The sequence below is a fragment of the Cheilinus undulatus genome, linkage group 7 (genome assembly GCF_018320785.1).
Source record: "Cheilinus undulatus linkage group 7, ASM1832078v1, whole genome shotgun sequence".
In the NCBI taxonomy this organism is placed as follows: Eukaryota; Metazoa; Chordata; class Actinopteri; order Labriformes; family Labridae; genus Cheilinus; species Cheilinus undulatus.
Window position 1 is genome coordinate 29,236,375 of NC_054871.1, and position 13,089 is coordinate 29,249,463.

General features: G+C 37.5%; 1 protein-coding gene across 3 annotated transcripts in view; it reads left to right on the forward strand.

Moving 5' to 3' along the window:
* LOC121512110 (guanine nucleotide-binding protein G(q) subunit alpha) overlaps positions 1 to 13,089 on the forward strand; it is a 51,235-nt gene that overhangs the window by 32,555 nt on the left and 5,591 nt on the right. Inside the window, exons 2-7 of one of the 3 annotated variants that reach the window (XM_041791155.1) lie at positions 1,062 to 1,246; positions 4,045 to 4,199; positions 6,028 to 6,156; positions 6,681 to 6,809; positions 11,108 to 11,237; positions 12,835 to 12,988. In XM_041791155.1, coding sequence (XP_041647089.1) covers positions 1,062 to 1,246; positions 4,045 to 4,199; positions 6,028 to 6,156; positions 6,681 to 6,809; positions 11,108 to 11,237; positions 12,835 to 12,988 — 882 coding nt within the window. The remainder of the gene's footprint in view (positions 1 to 1,061; positions 1,247 to 4,044; positions 4,200 to 6,027; positions 6,157 to 6,680; positions 6,810 to 11,107; positions 11,238 to 12,834; positions 12,989 to 13,089) is intronic. The other 2 variants (XM_041791157.1, XM_041791156.1) reach the window with 2 other exon arrangements.

The window sequence follows — 13,089 nt, forward strand, 5'->3', positions numbered from 1 at the left end:
TAGCTGGCTAGCCAGCTAGCTCCTGTCCTAAACTTTTATGTTTTGTACTCCTCATTTTGCCTCTGAGGTGTTTGGTGATCTTGTACACGTGTGCTGTTATGACTGACTGTAGCATCTTAAGCATGCAGGCTCTATAAGTCTGTTGTTCAGCACCTGCTCTGTGAACAAGATAGCCTGTTCTGTTCAACAGTGCACTGGGGAATTAGTGGATGACTTCCTTTTACTGTTGTCATTAACACTTCCTCTCGTGGCTGAGGCTTGCACTGCTTGTACTGGGTTAAACTGAAGCTGTCTACTTCATTGTTAACACTGTCTGCCTATCTTGCTCACACTGCCATCTGATGGAAGACATCATTTTTTTCTTTATCCCAGTCTGTTTCGTATCTACCAGCGTCTTAACCAGAGCCATATTTGACTGAATGCCAGGAAATCCTGGTACCGTACTGTTTAAATAAAAAGTAGCAAAGAATACAGAAAATTTTTGTGTACTGTACAACTCTAGCCCATCGTAAATTGAGAGTTGTTTGTTTTAATGGGCTTAAACTGTGATTGAAGAGCAGTATATTTCTGCTGCCTGCATGGGTAAAACACAGAGACTGAGTTGGCATCGAGGTCCTGACCACTGCCTGTGGGCATGATGGTGCTCATTCCTTCAGCTCTATGTGTAGCAGCGCCAGGGTGTAGGTGGGCAGACGAGGTCAGCCTGTTGCAATACCCAGCCTGTTTATCACCACAGAAATGTAACTTTCATAAAAAGGCCAAACTTAAGAGTTGCTCTTTTTGACTAGCTTAGTTTCTGTACATCCTTTTACTTTTACAGTTTGTTTTAGCAGTGAATCAGTATAAATTCAGGTAATAGAGCCACCACATTAAACAGCAGATAATCTCCTTTAAGTCCTTTTTATCCATTATTTGGTCAGCAGTGTAAGATGTTTGTGCTGCCAATTTTGTTCCAGGGTCATGTTAAAAGTAAAAAGAAAAACAAAAAATATGAGTTTTTGTCACAGTTTACGACCCTTTTTCAGTTGTTGTAAAACATCCTGCCTCTTGTTGTCTTTCAGGTACTGGAGAAAGTGGCAAAAGCACCTTCATCAAACAGATGAGAATAATCCATGGATCGGGCTACACAGACGAGGACAAGAAGGGCTTCACCAAACTGGTCTACCAGAACATCTTCACCTCAATGCAGGCCATGATCCGTGCAACTGAGACCCTCAAGATCCCATACAAATACGAACAGAACAAGGTTTGTACTGTCAAATGTAAAGGTATTGAATTCAAAATGAATAGAAATATGCTTTGACTTCATTTTACAAAATTTAGCAGGATTAGCATTAATTCTCTTTACAGTCCTGCCTGTATGTGCCAAAAAAGATAACACTTTGAACCTTAACTGTATAGCCTGCAGCTGTAACTCTGTTAACACCAGGACCCTTTAAGAAGCCAGGGATTATAGGACCAAGTTCAACATAACAGCAAATATTTCTCACCTTCTTAAGTCACTGAAGTTGGCAGAATTTGTCCTTCCCTGGGCTGGAAGTTGTTTAAAAACAAACTTGCAGTTGGACTAAAAAAACTTTGCTCATTAGCCATAGAACATGGGTAGCAAAAGCTACCACAATATGAGAATATAGTTGAAAAATGAGATGAAAAAGCTGAACCTAATTGTGAACTGCAAACTAAAGCCTCCTATAGACTGTGCATTTTTAGCAATCTTATACATTTCTGGCATGCTACACCGTGCAGCATGAATCTCATACGACACTAAGTTTGATGTATGCAGACTGTGTGATGACAAGCCCCACTAAACTGCTATCTCACAGACTATAACAAACGACAATATGCAAGAAATAAACGTTAGCATGCTCCACATTAGTGTGCATCACCCATCTACGTCGCCAGTGCAGTGTTATTAAACAATAGTAAAGCAAAGCAACAACAAAGCTGTTGTAATTGTAACATTCATATGCTTAGAAAAACATTTTAGATCAAGATTTCCCTCCTTGTTGGAATCCTACAAACTTCTGCATTTTGGCATTGTATCCATTCTAATGGTAACTTGTTAGTATGATAGCACCAGCGTCATGTTTATTGTTACTTCTTCCTGCATTCCTATTGGTTGGGTAGTCGATCTCGGTTGTAGCAGCAGTCACATAGGGAGATGGTCATCCTAAATTTCTAACTGTCAGAATTTTATCCCAGGCCATCTTTGGTCACAAGTCCTTGACAACTGCTGTCTGTCAGCCTGTCTCACAGTGCAGTGTTGGACCACTGTGTTAGAGCCACAACCAAAGATAACACTCCTATTGGTCATCTTGCGTCTGGGACAGCCCAAAATCGCAGTGTATACCAGGCTTAAAAGACAAATCTAAATATGTATAGTTCTTTCCTAGTGATTCAAACTCGTTCTGAATGATTTTGGAAAATTACATAATTACATTTTTTTGTTTTGTTTTGTTTTGTTTTTTTTGCAAATTATTCTAGAAAAATTGACACTTGAATTAATCAGTCTTTGCATCAGTTATCTCAAGACATTTAACAAAGAGGAATATTTGCATGATGTGTCGAGCATAACATCTCTGCCTCAAAAATGTATAAAACTACTGTATTGAAACACGTTTCAGGTCAAAGAAATATGCAATTAATTCTTTGCAGTTGGAGACATTGCAGTTTAATCTAAATTTGGTTAAATTGTCCAGCCCAAGTACAAACTCATTCACCTGTGTCTCTATTCTGCCCATCTGTTTCCCATCCAAAATTGGGGTATTTTGTCAGCATTGCCAGTCCTAAGGGGTCTAGATAATCTTATATAAAACACCTTTAAAAAGACCTGTAATCCCAGGGACATCAAATAGAAAGTCAGATTAACAGCTTTAAGAGTAAACTATGGCCACTGTTAGTGTATTAGTGTGACTGAATCCTGGACACCTTCAGTGTATACAGTAAATTTAATACGGGAAAATGTGTTTCAATCACAAAGTTAAAATAAAATAATACAGTATTACTGATGATTAATGATATACGATGAGATACAGTCCGCCTCTTTTGTGATTCAGTGTAATGTGTGAAGATTAGGGCCATCTTAAGTCACCTCCAGTTTTCCAGTAGAACTACAGTTCCACTGGAGTGAAAACAAGCGAAAAGGTTGAAAAATAGGTGGATTTTTACCACCTCCAGAGAAGTGGCAGTGCATGTGTCACGTGTAAGAGTTATGTCATATTGCTATTTGCAGTTTGCATGGCTCATCGAATACTGTGACATGGAGAGTGAAATATACAGTATACAGGCTCATATCCTGGTTGGTACTTTTATTAAGAGTTATGGCTCAGCAGTACATCCCACAGTAAAAAAAAACCTTGAGGAAACAGCAACTTGAAAAATTTTCTGTATTTGGTCTTAATGTCTGGAAAAGTCAGTTTAACAGGACTGCTTTAAAAACAAAACATAACAAAACAGATATTAGAGTTAATTAGGATTAAGATGTCATTGGGTATCAAATCAACGAAATAAACTATTCTGACTTTATTTTGGCCTTTATTTCCACCTAGTTTTTGAACTGATGAGATCAAATTATAGGGCCTGATAATTTTATACTAATATTACTGAATTGTACTCGAGCATTAAAATTAGAAATGCACAGATACCAATTCCAGTATCGGGTAAGCAGTCAAGCATTGCAAATACTGTACTGGGTATCATTTTAAAGCATGATTTCAACCCCCTTATAATGTGAGTATGTTGTCAAAGTTAGAGCCATGTCTGCAGTTGAAAGTGAAAGAGAATGAAAACTATGCACCAACAATCTGATTCTGCAGGACATCTGGTGAAAATAAAAAAAACTTTCAAATAATTTTAAAGACAATTATGATATGTTTAAATACTCATATTTGCACTCTATATCGGTCAATACTCCAATGTGCATGCCTAATTAAAACATACCTCACTCTCATATTAAAACTCATTTTCATTTTCCCTTTTTCAGATACTGCACATGTATGTACACTGGTACATATTTCTGTTGAACTATATATTTTGTTTTTGCAGAATAACGCTCAGCTGGTCCGTGAGGTTGATGTGGAGAAGATTTCATCATTCGATCAGCCGTACATCAGTGCGATTAAGATGCTGTGGGCTGACCCTGGCATCCAGGAGGCCTATGATCGAAGGAGAGAGTACCAGCTCTCTGACTCAACTAAATAGTATGTCTACCAAATATTATTCTGCTAGGATGACTTATTATCTGCATCATGTACATAATGTGGAGGACCAATCATACTATGCTGCACATATGATGTAATAAACTTATAGAGGTAATGCATAGAGTAACTTCATTTATATAAAGGGATCAGAAACATTAATTACCATGACAGAACCAGTGTGACTGCTGTAATTCAGTTTTGTTCTGAGTTCAGCTGATCTTAGGTGATGTAAATGGAATTTGTGTCTGAAAGCTGATAGATGTAGTGATCTAGACATTTTTTGTCCTCTGACCTTAATAAAACACTTAAGATATCTATCCTTTGAATTAACCTTGTATCAGATTTAAAAGTCAAAATTTTTGAAATGATTGACACATCAAAAGGTTGTAAGATGTTGATAGATGCTCACCACCTGTGTCTGAGTGCACTCAAACAAGCAAAGGGTCCAGACAAATCTTACAATTTTTTTATTATATCTGAGCTAATTCCAACCTGCAGTAATCCCTTTTTACTCTCATAAAGCTCCCTTAAAGGTCAAGGACTAGAAAGAAATAATCGTTATGTTTACGTTTCTTCTTTGTAAGTGGGATGCACCGATTCAGAAAATCAAGGAAGATACAGACTCTGATTTCAAGTAACATTTTAGCTGATTGACAATTTTTTATGTTTTTATTTTCTTTTCAGATTTTTATTTTTGGGTTTATTATAGAGGAGGACCAAAAAACAGTGTCAGAAACAGGGACAAGAGCATGGTAATGACATGCGTTAAAGGGGCTACAGGGGCATACATGGGTTGTAACCAATCTGCTAGACTATCTGTGCCCCTGGATTTTTTTCAGAAATTGAAGGTTGTTGCTTATTTTACTTTAAATCGTGACTACTATCTTTTCCTGGCAGTGGACCTTGATTAATCAACAATAAGAAATATATACATCTGTGAACATCGTTAGTTATTCAGGCCTTAATTGCTGTAAAATCAGGAATTGAAGTTGCCCAGTATACAAGCTGCAGTCTGTTTTTTTTTAATCTCCCAACCAAGAGGAAAAGTGTCCTTGACATGACAGCTTCCATTTCATTTGGCAAAGTCCTCAACATGCAATTTCTGTGCAGCGGTGTCACTCTTTAAGTACTATCTGCTTTTGCTGTTTGGAGTCCACACATCTACCAGCTATTAAACGGTAGTTGAGCTCTCAGCCTGATGACAGAGCCAGCCTGCTGGTCACTCTGCCCTCCTCTGCCTGTCACCTGTCCTTACTGAGGAGTGTTTTCAGTCAAACTAGCACTCCACATGGTGTACTTACTTAATGGTATATTCCCTGTATTTTTTAAATACATGGTTATGAACTAACAACAAAGTAGCACCAACATGTTTTCCGTTCCAGTGAAGCTGAAGGGGCCGTTTGCAATGCACAAAATGAATGGGGATGAGTTTTCAGTCACGGGTCTTGTGTGTGACAGTTGCAGCTGCACAAACTTGCAGTTATGACGTTGCATGGCTCACAACTTTATACTGGTAATTAAGCCACTTTGGTAGATTGTCTATTAGGCTGCAGACAACTTCTTAGATGAAAAAATAGGCACAATTTTCAGTACTTACAAAGGACAAGAAAAATGTTCTTTGACTTGTTTTTATTTCAGTTTCCAAGCAAAAATCTTACAGTAGAAAAAGATGTGAATTATTAAACAAATACAAGATGACAGATATGTATTGGCAACTTGAATAACGGAGAGCTAGAAATTGGTGCATCCCTACTTTGAATAAATCATCTACATGTGAATGTTGAGACTGCTTGTTTGCCTTCATGTCCCATGTTCCCTTCCCCCACAGTTACCTTAGCGATTTAGAACGAATATCAACATCCGGGTACGTGCCCACTCAGCAGGATGTGCTGCGAGTTCGAGTGCCCACCACCGGCATCATTGAGTACCCTTTTGACCTGGAGAATATAATCTTCAGGTACTGGTGTCAGTGCTGCTGCTGATGTTGCTGGTTGGCTCACTGCTTCACAGTTGGTCAATCAGTTGGAAACTGTCGATGCTGCTATCTGCATCTCCACTGTTCTGCACAACAGGCCCCAGTTCTTTAACACCATCTGTGATGGCACACTCAAGAGCAGGACACAACCCTCCTGTTAAGACTTGGAAATTAAATACAAAAGGCTGTTAAAGTCTGCCTCTTGTTCGCTAAATTCTGTTTTGGGATTTTGTAAAAAGTTAAAGATCACATTCAGAGCTTTAAAGTTGAGGAATGTTGTGTCTTTTGGTGCAGCCATCAAGGATGCAACTAACTTTCTTCAAGAAACTTTGGGGTTAGAGGTACAAACCGACACTTGAACCCCTCATAACTCTTGGGAACGGCTTTCTGTGGTCACATCTGGAATGTTCCACTTGCTTTAAGCGGGGGTGTGCTGTATCTGCTGTTATGCTTCACTTTCTCTTTCCTTCCTCTCTCTGTCTTTTTGTTGTTCTTCCTGTTTCTAGCTATCTAAGCGATCTGGATCGTATCGCTGATTCATCCTATCTGCCAACTCAACAGGACGTGCTTAGGGTTCGAATCCCAACCACTGGGATTATAGAATATCCCTTCGACTTGCAAAGCATCATTTTCAGGTAGAAAAAGAACCACACAGCTTTCTACTAACTTCACTGTAATTACGTCTTCATTGTTCTGTTTTCATTTTAAAAACGGCCATTGTTAGTCTGATATCCCATGCTCATACTTCAACTACAACATGTTTTATGTCCCCATTTTGTCTGAGTATGTCTCCGTCCTTTCTGCTGTCTTCAGTTCATTTAATGTAGAACATGCACAAGAGCAGAGCTGACAGGCATAGTCGATCAATAAATAACTCGAGTAATGTTAAAATAGTCTGCAACTATTTCATAATTTAGTGTTTCTTCAAAGTTTGGATCCTTAACATTTCAGTCCTGGTTGATTTGGGTGCACTGACAGTTACCATGGCAACAGCATGTGAAGTTTAATTCTACAGAAAACACAGAAATAAAGCAGAAAGCCGCATAACGAGTGTGCTTTCACTGCATCCAAACAGATCATGTTTTCACATGAAACCCAGTCAATCATAGGGATTCTTTTTTCTTGCTTTAATGAACTGTGATTTTATATAAAGAGATGATTTTTAGACAGTAAGACAACAACAGTACAGTGCCAGTTCACTCTTGTTCCATTTGTCTCTCTGACAAAATTTTAAAAATGTTTACTGATTAATAGGCAGTAAGATTTTGAAATTGCATAATTTATCCTTTATACAGCGACAGGTGTTTACAGAAAGACCTGTATCCTCATTATACAGCCAAATAAAATTCAAGCATGGCAACCGGTAAATTAGTCAAAAAATTGAAGTACCATGTTGGAGCCACTGATAGGAAAAAAAATATATTAATTAAATTTTGGTTCTTGTAAATTCACACCTTAGCAAACGAAAAATAGCCTGAATTTGGTTTCTTATAAATTTATGATTTATAATTGATTTTTTTCTCCTGATAATTACGGGATTCATTTAGTTTTAGTTTGGTTTAGTTACTTTGTTTTGCACAGGTAAGAATACATGATGACAAGAATAGGTAATATACTGTGCAGGAAGAGGCAGAAAACTATGAGCTTATTTTTAGCCTCCACCTCAATAAAAAATTAGAAGAGAACACAAAATTACACAAAATCAAAGAAACTCAAGGTTGACACACACAAAGTAATATAATCATGCCTTTTTAAAGTTTTTATTTTTACAAGAGGATCCGGCTTTTTCTTTCTGTCGTGCGCAAAAGAATTATAAGATAATAAAATGATAATTAATAATTGTTGAAATGCTACAGTAAAAAGAAGATACTGGAAATCAGTAGAGCGCATTACAATTGGTAAAATTTTGAATAAGTAAAAAATATTAGGGATTGAACTTTTATAGAAACAGTACTAAAAATATAATAAAATAATGTGTTTGAGGTCTGTGGTGGGGAAATAAACAAATAAGTAAATGAATCAAATTTTGGTTCTTGTAAATCTACAGCTACAATATTTTTTCTGTCAATTTACAACTTAAGAAATTAAAAACAAATCCAAACAAACAAAAATCAAATGACTTTGGTTGTTTTTTCCCAAAAAATATTGTTTTTTGTTTTGTTTTGTTTTTTTCCAAATAAGAGGATACCTTTTTTCTTTACTTCAAACAGAAAGAAAAAGATTATGAAATGATGATTTAGTATTAAATATTTTATGAAATGCTACAGTAAAAACAATACAGTATTAGAAATCAGTATAATACATTAAACGGATAAAATGTTAAGTAAGACAAAAATATTAGGGATTAATCTATCCTTTAGGTTTTTGGTTAATAAAAAAAAGAAAAGTTTTTTTTTAATTAATATGTGAAGAAATACCTATCATACCTAATACCTGTCTTTTATCATAGTTGACTGAGCCTTAGGTCTTTGATAGTGAGCAACACATTGCATTCAAATCAACCATTTCTCTACCAGTTGAACTGAAGAAAAGGTGATTATGTACACAGTTTTAGACTCCACATGAAATGATCGATTTCACTAAAACACAGTATCTTGATTGGAACAATAAAACAGGCTTTATATATTGAAGTCTGATGTACTCTATAAGCATTTCATTTTTGAAGACATTCAAAAATGTCAAAGGCAGTGATTTTATGTAATATTCCCTCCTTGTTTATTATTCGTAGACACTGTTCTTGGCAGAGAGACAGTCTTGGAAGCTGCCACCAATACGTAGAGCAGCTTCCTCCTCCTCCTGCATAAAAAAAGGGAAAAAAACAGAAGATGAGGAGTTAGAGAGAGATCCAGGGAACAAGAGCGATTACAGAAGAGTGCAAATCGATAGGAAGCCATCATGTCAGCCCCCTCCTACGCTTGGCAAGGCTAGAAATAACTCCGCTTGCAATGAGGTTGTACTGAAGAGGTTCCCAGCAGCCCTACTGCAGCTCCCTGATAGGCTCTGCTCTGTTTGGCTGTGCTGCTGGTGGTGAATCACTACATGCTCTCAATGACATCAGTTTTGTATTAGGAGACAAAAATACAAACATGAAGTGGTGATAATCGTGAGGTGTCAGGTTATATTGAAAGAAAAGCATGATTATTAAGGATGTGTTATGCAGTTATTTATGACAATGCGTTTTCATATTGCTCTGTTGACAGTGGAGGATACTCAATGAAGGATAAGAAGGCCCACAGTCTTAAAGTCATGTATAGAATCAAGCACATGTGGGACAAGCTGCAACAAGGAAGCCTTTCATAGACAAACATCTCCATTAGGCTTGCTTCCTTCTCTCTTAATTGGCTTTGAAGTTACAGAAAATGTAATTTTGCTTGGCTTATTCAGCATAAGAGAGCTTATCGTACAAAGTAGGTCACTTGTCCTTGCTACAGAGGAAAAAGGGGTTTGTCTGATCTGAGGGAGTTTTATTTTAGGCCGGATCTTCCAGAGGGCTCCATCTATCATCGACCCCCAGCCAGAGCTGATCACGGCGTTTCTTCACCTTTGTAATTTGAGATCAAGGTTTCACTGTCTAGTTTGGACAATAGTGGGTATTTGGTGAGATGTATACTGACTTCAACGATGAGTACAGTCACACTTAATTCACAGCCTGATGTCATATTGTTAGTCACTGGTCTGCTTTAAGCCATTCTTTCAGTGTAATCCCCTGACATAAACAAATATGACTGACATTTATCCACATCCTCCCATTGACCAGAAGCAAAGCGAAAATACTCCTGTAGCATGTGTAGATGCCATATGGAGGCCAGAGGTACATGAGAGAGTCATGGAATTGATGCTAACTTTAAAAGTAGAAACCATGTTTGAGAAAAAATATTTTGAAGTGCATTTTAATTTAATGATTTTGACCCTTGTCCTGTCTGGTAATATGGAAGAGATGGATTTTTCTATTATCTATACAGCAGCCAGTCAGTTGAGGGAGCTCTAGATATTTTGGCTTCAGTTTTGAGAGACTGCTCTCTTTTTAAACTGTATGAAATTCTGAAGTCAGCAGTTGGTTAAATGACAATTATAGTCCAGTTTTCTTAATTTTAGTGCCGATTTAAGGAGAAAACTCCTCAAAAAAAGAAAAGAAAAAAAGTCTTCTTCGGGAGTTATCTTTGTGTCACTTCTCCCGTATCCTTCAGTGTTTCTTGCTTGACTTCTCTTATTTTACTTTTATTTTCCTTGTCTGGTTATCATCAAACACTCCCGTTGCTCTTTCCACATCCCTCACATTAGCACCTCTTCCTGCATGATATCATCTGCATCAGCTTAGTGGAGAAGGAAGAGAAGGATGGCTTTGTTTGGTCACATGCATACATCTTCTGTTTGGTTCTCTGTTGGGAAGTTTTGCTCTGTCCTCTCTGTACATCAATCTGCGAGTTCTTTTCTTCTCTGGTTGTCTGAGTGGTAAATGGTGGGTGCATGAACTACACATTACACAATGTATTCAGTTTGTGTTAATAGTCCATAAATAACTACATGGCTTTTTACAAGATGAACCTCTCGTTGCACTGATTCATTTTTAATTGAAATCATGTTTTTGTCCTTGAGTGACTCTGAGCTTGTCCTTAAGAAGTCATTCAGAGTCTCCGCTGTTTTGAATATGATAAACAAAAAATAAAGGGATAAGAATAGAAATCAGTGCATGTAATTTTAATTATCTTTTAAGATGTGATTCTGATTTTCTGTAATTCAAGTTTAATTTGTTCAACACCAAATAAATTAAGAGATTTAACAGTATAGAATAATGTTTGAAATGCATTGTAACCTAATAGGTATTCATCTGAACAATGATGAGCCTTTGAGAGAGATTTGGAACTGATTCTGTCTTTACTTTATGATTCCCATGCCCTGTGTTTGATCGTCCTCCATCTCATCCTCCAATCAGGATGGTGGATGTGGGGGGTCAGAGATCAGAGAGGAGGAAGTGGATCCACTGCTTTGAGAATGTCACCTCCATCATGTTTTTGGTGGCACTCAGCGAATACGACCAAGTCCTGGTGGAGTCAGACAATGAGGTGAGACAGAGACACAAAGACGGTGTTTTTGGAGCTGTTGAGAACATAAACAACATGTATTTACACAACATATCAGTACTCGAGAGCTCACATGACCTTATGAATGGCTATTTCAGTATTTGCTGATTATATTTTACAATAAAAAGGCGGCCTACTATGTATTCTGTAGTGTGCAGCTCATCAGTATTTCGAATTCAAGTTCTGAAAGAAATTAAAAAACATTGTAGTGGGTAGCTGTGCCCTACGGTGAAGAAATAAAATCACAAGCTGAAGCTTATATCATTAACTTAAACATCACTACATTTACTCACATGATTTTTTTACTAAAAACATTATGGGACTTTTTCATTTATTTTCGCCTAGTTTGTAAGAAATTTTCTGTAATTTGGGAGTTAAATAGTCTCCTCCTTGTAGGTTTTACCCTAAGATGACAGTTTTTGCTCTTATGACAGAGCTATATGTAAATGGAGTGTTTAAAATAAACAAGTGTAAAAAAATGTACTGATGAGCTGAATGTTCACACCATACATCACTAACAAATTTCTCACAACTTAAAAAAAAACATCTTCTCTACTCCAAAGATTTCTTCTCTTATGTTGTGGGCTAAGACCCTGCTCTGTTCAGAGAGAATTATGGGTAATAAAACTAATGTGATCAGCCACTGCGTGTCCTCTGCTCCCCTCCTGACAACAAACCCTTTCTCTGACCTGGTCATATGACTGCCGGGTTTCATAAACCAGAGCAGCTGCCAGCTTGACTCACTGTTGACTGTGAAGCTGTAGAGATGTGCAGCAGATATAGTTTACCAGGGTCAATGTTTGTTCAGCAGCAGTCTCCTAACTACACACATACGCCATACTGTACTTTATCTTTAACCAGTCTACTCAGATGAGAGGCCTTATTGAGCACACAAAGACGGGGACATGTTTTCGTTTATGCTTGTTGCTGTTTATTTGCTCTTCCTGCCTGTAACATGAACATGGTCACAGGTGGTAGACCACAATAGATTCTGATGCTGTTATAGAGCTCTGTTTCTAAACGGTTGATGCTTGAGACAAGATTTGGCGAAGATTAGCGATCACAGTCTGCAGATATAATCCAGTAGTGCTGACAGGTTTTAGACTGAGACTTTGACCCTTCAAACCATTCAGAGCCTGACCGTGTTGTTTTCAAGCCTCTTTGATTTCATCGCTGCTATCTGGCAAGGATCCTACTCTGACTTTCCAAGAATAAACTGTGGGAGCGATGCTGGCAAGGAGTTTAGATCACAAAGAAGAACAAGAGACAAGTTTGACAGCAGGTCTTAGTTTGCACCAGTAGGTTTCCTAGACCTACTGCTCTACTTTTTAAGCATACAGTGGTTTTCTTTGGAGGGGTAAATCTAAATTGTCGGTGCTATACTAATTTTAAAAAGAGGCTAATGTTTGTAAGCCAGAAAAGAGTTTGACATATGCTTGATGAATGACATTGCCAGACTCTTAAAATATATCAGTTGGTGTGAGTATCCTGCCAGTGTGGGTCTCAAAAACACCTATTTGACTTGTCTAAAGATAATGTTCACAGATTATGTCCTAACTTTGTGGTTTTGCCATTTTAGAATCGTATGGAGGAAAGTAAAGCTCTATTCAGGACCATCATCACATATCCTTGGTTCCAAAACTCCTCTGTCATCCTGTTCCTCAACAAGAAGGACCTGCTGGAGGAGAAGATCATGTATTCTCACCTGGTGGATTATTTCCCAGAGTTTGACGGTCAGATGACATTTTTTTATATTTCATTTCACTTCCTTATGATAACAAAAAGACTGAATTTATTTAATTAACCACCCATATAAGTTACAAACTGAAAAGCA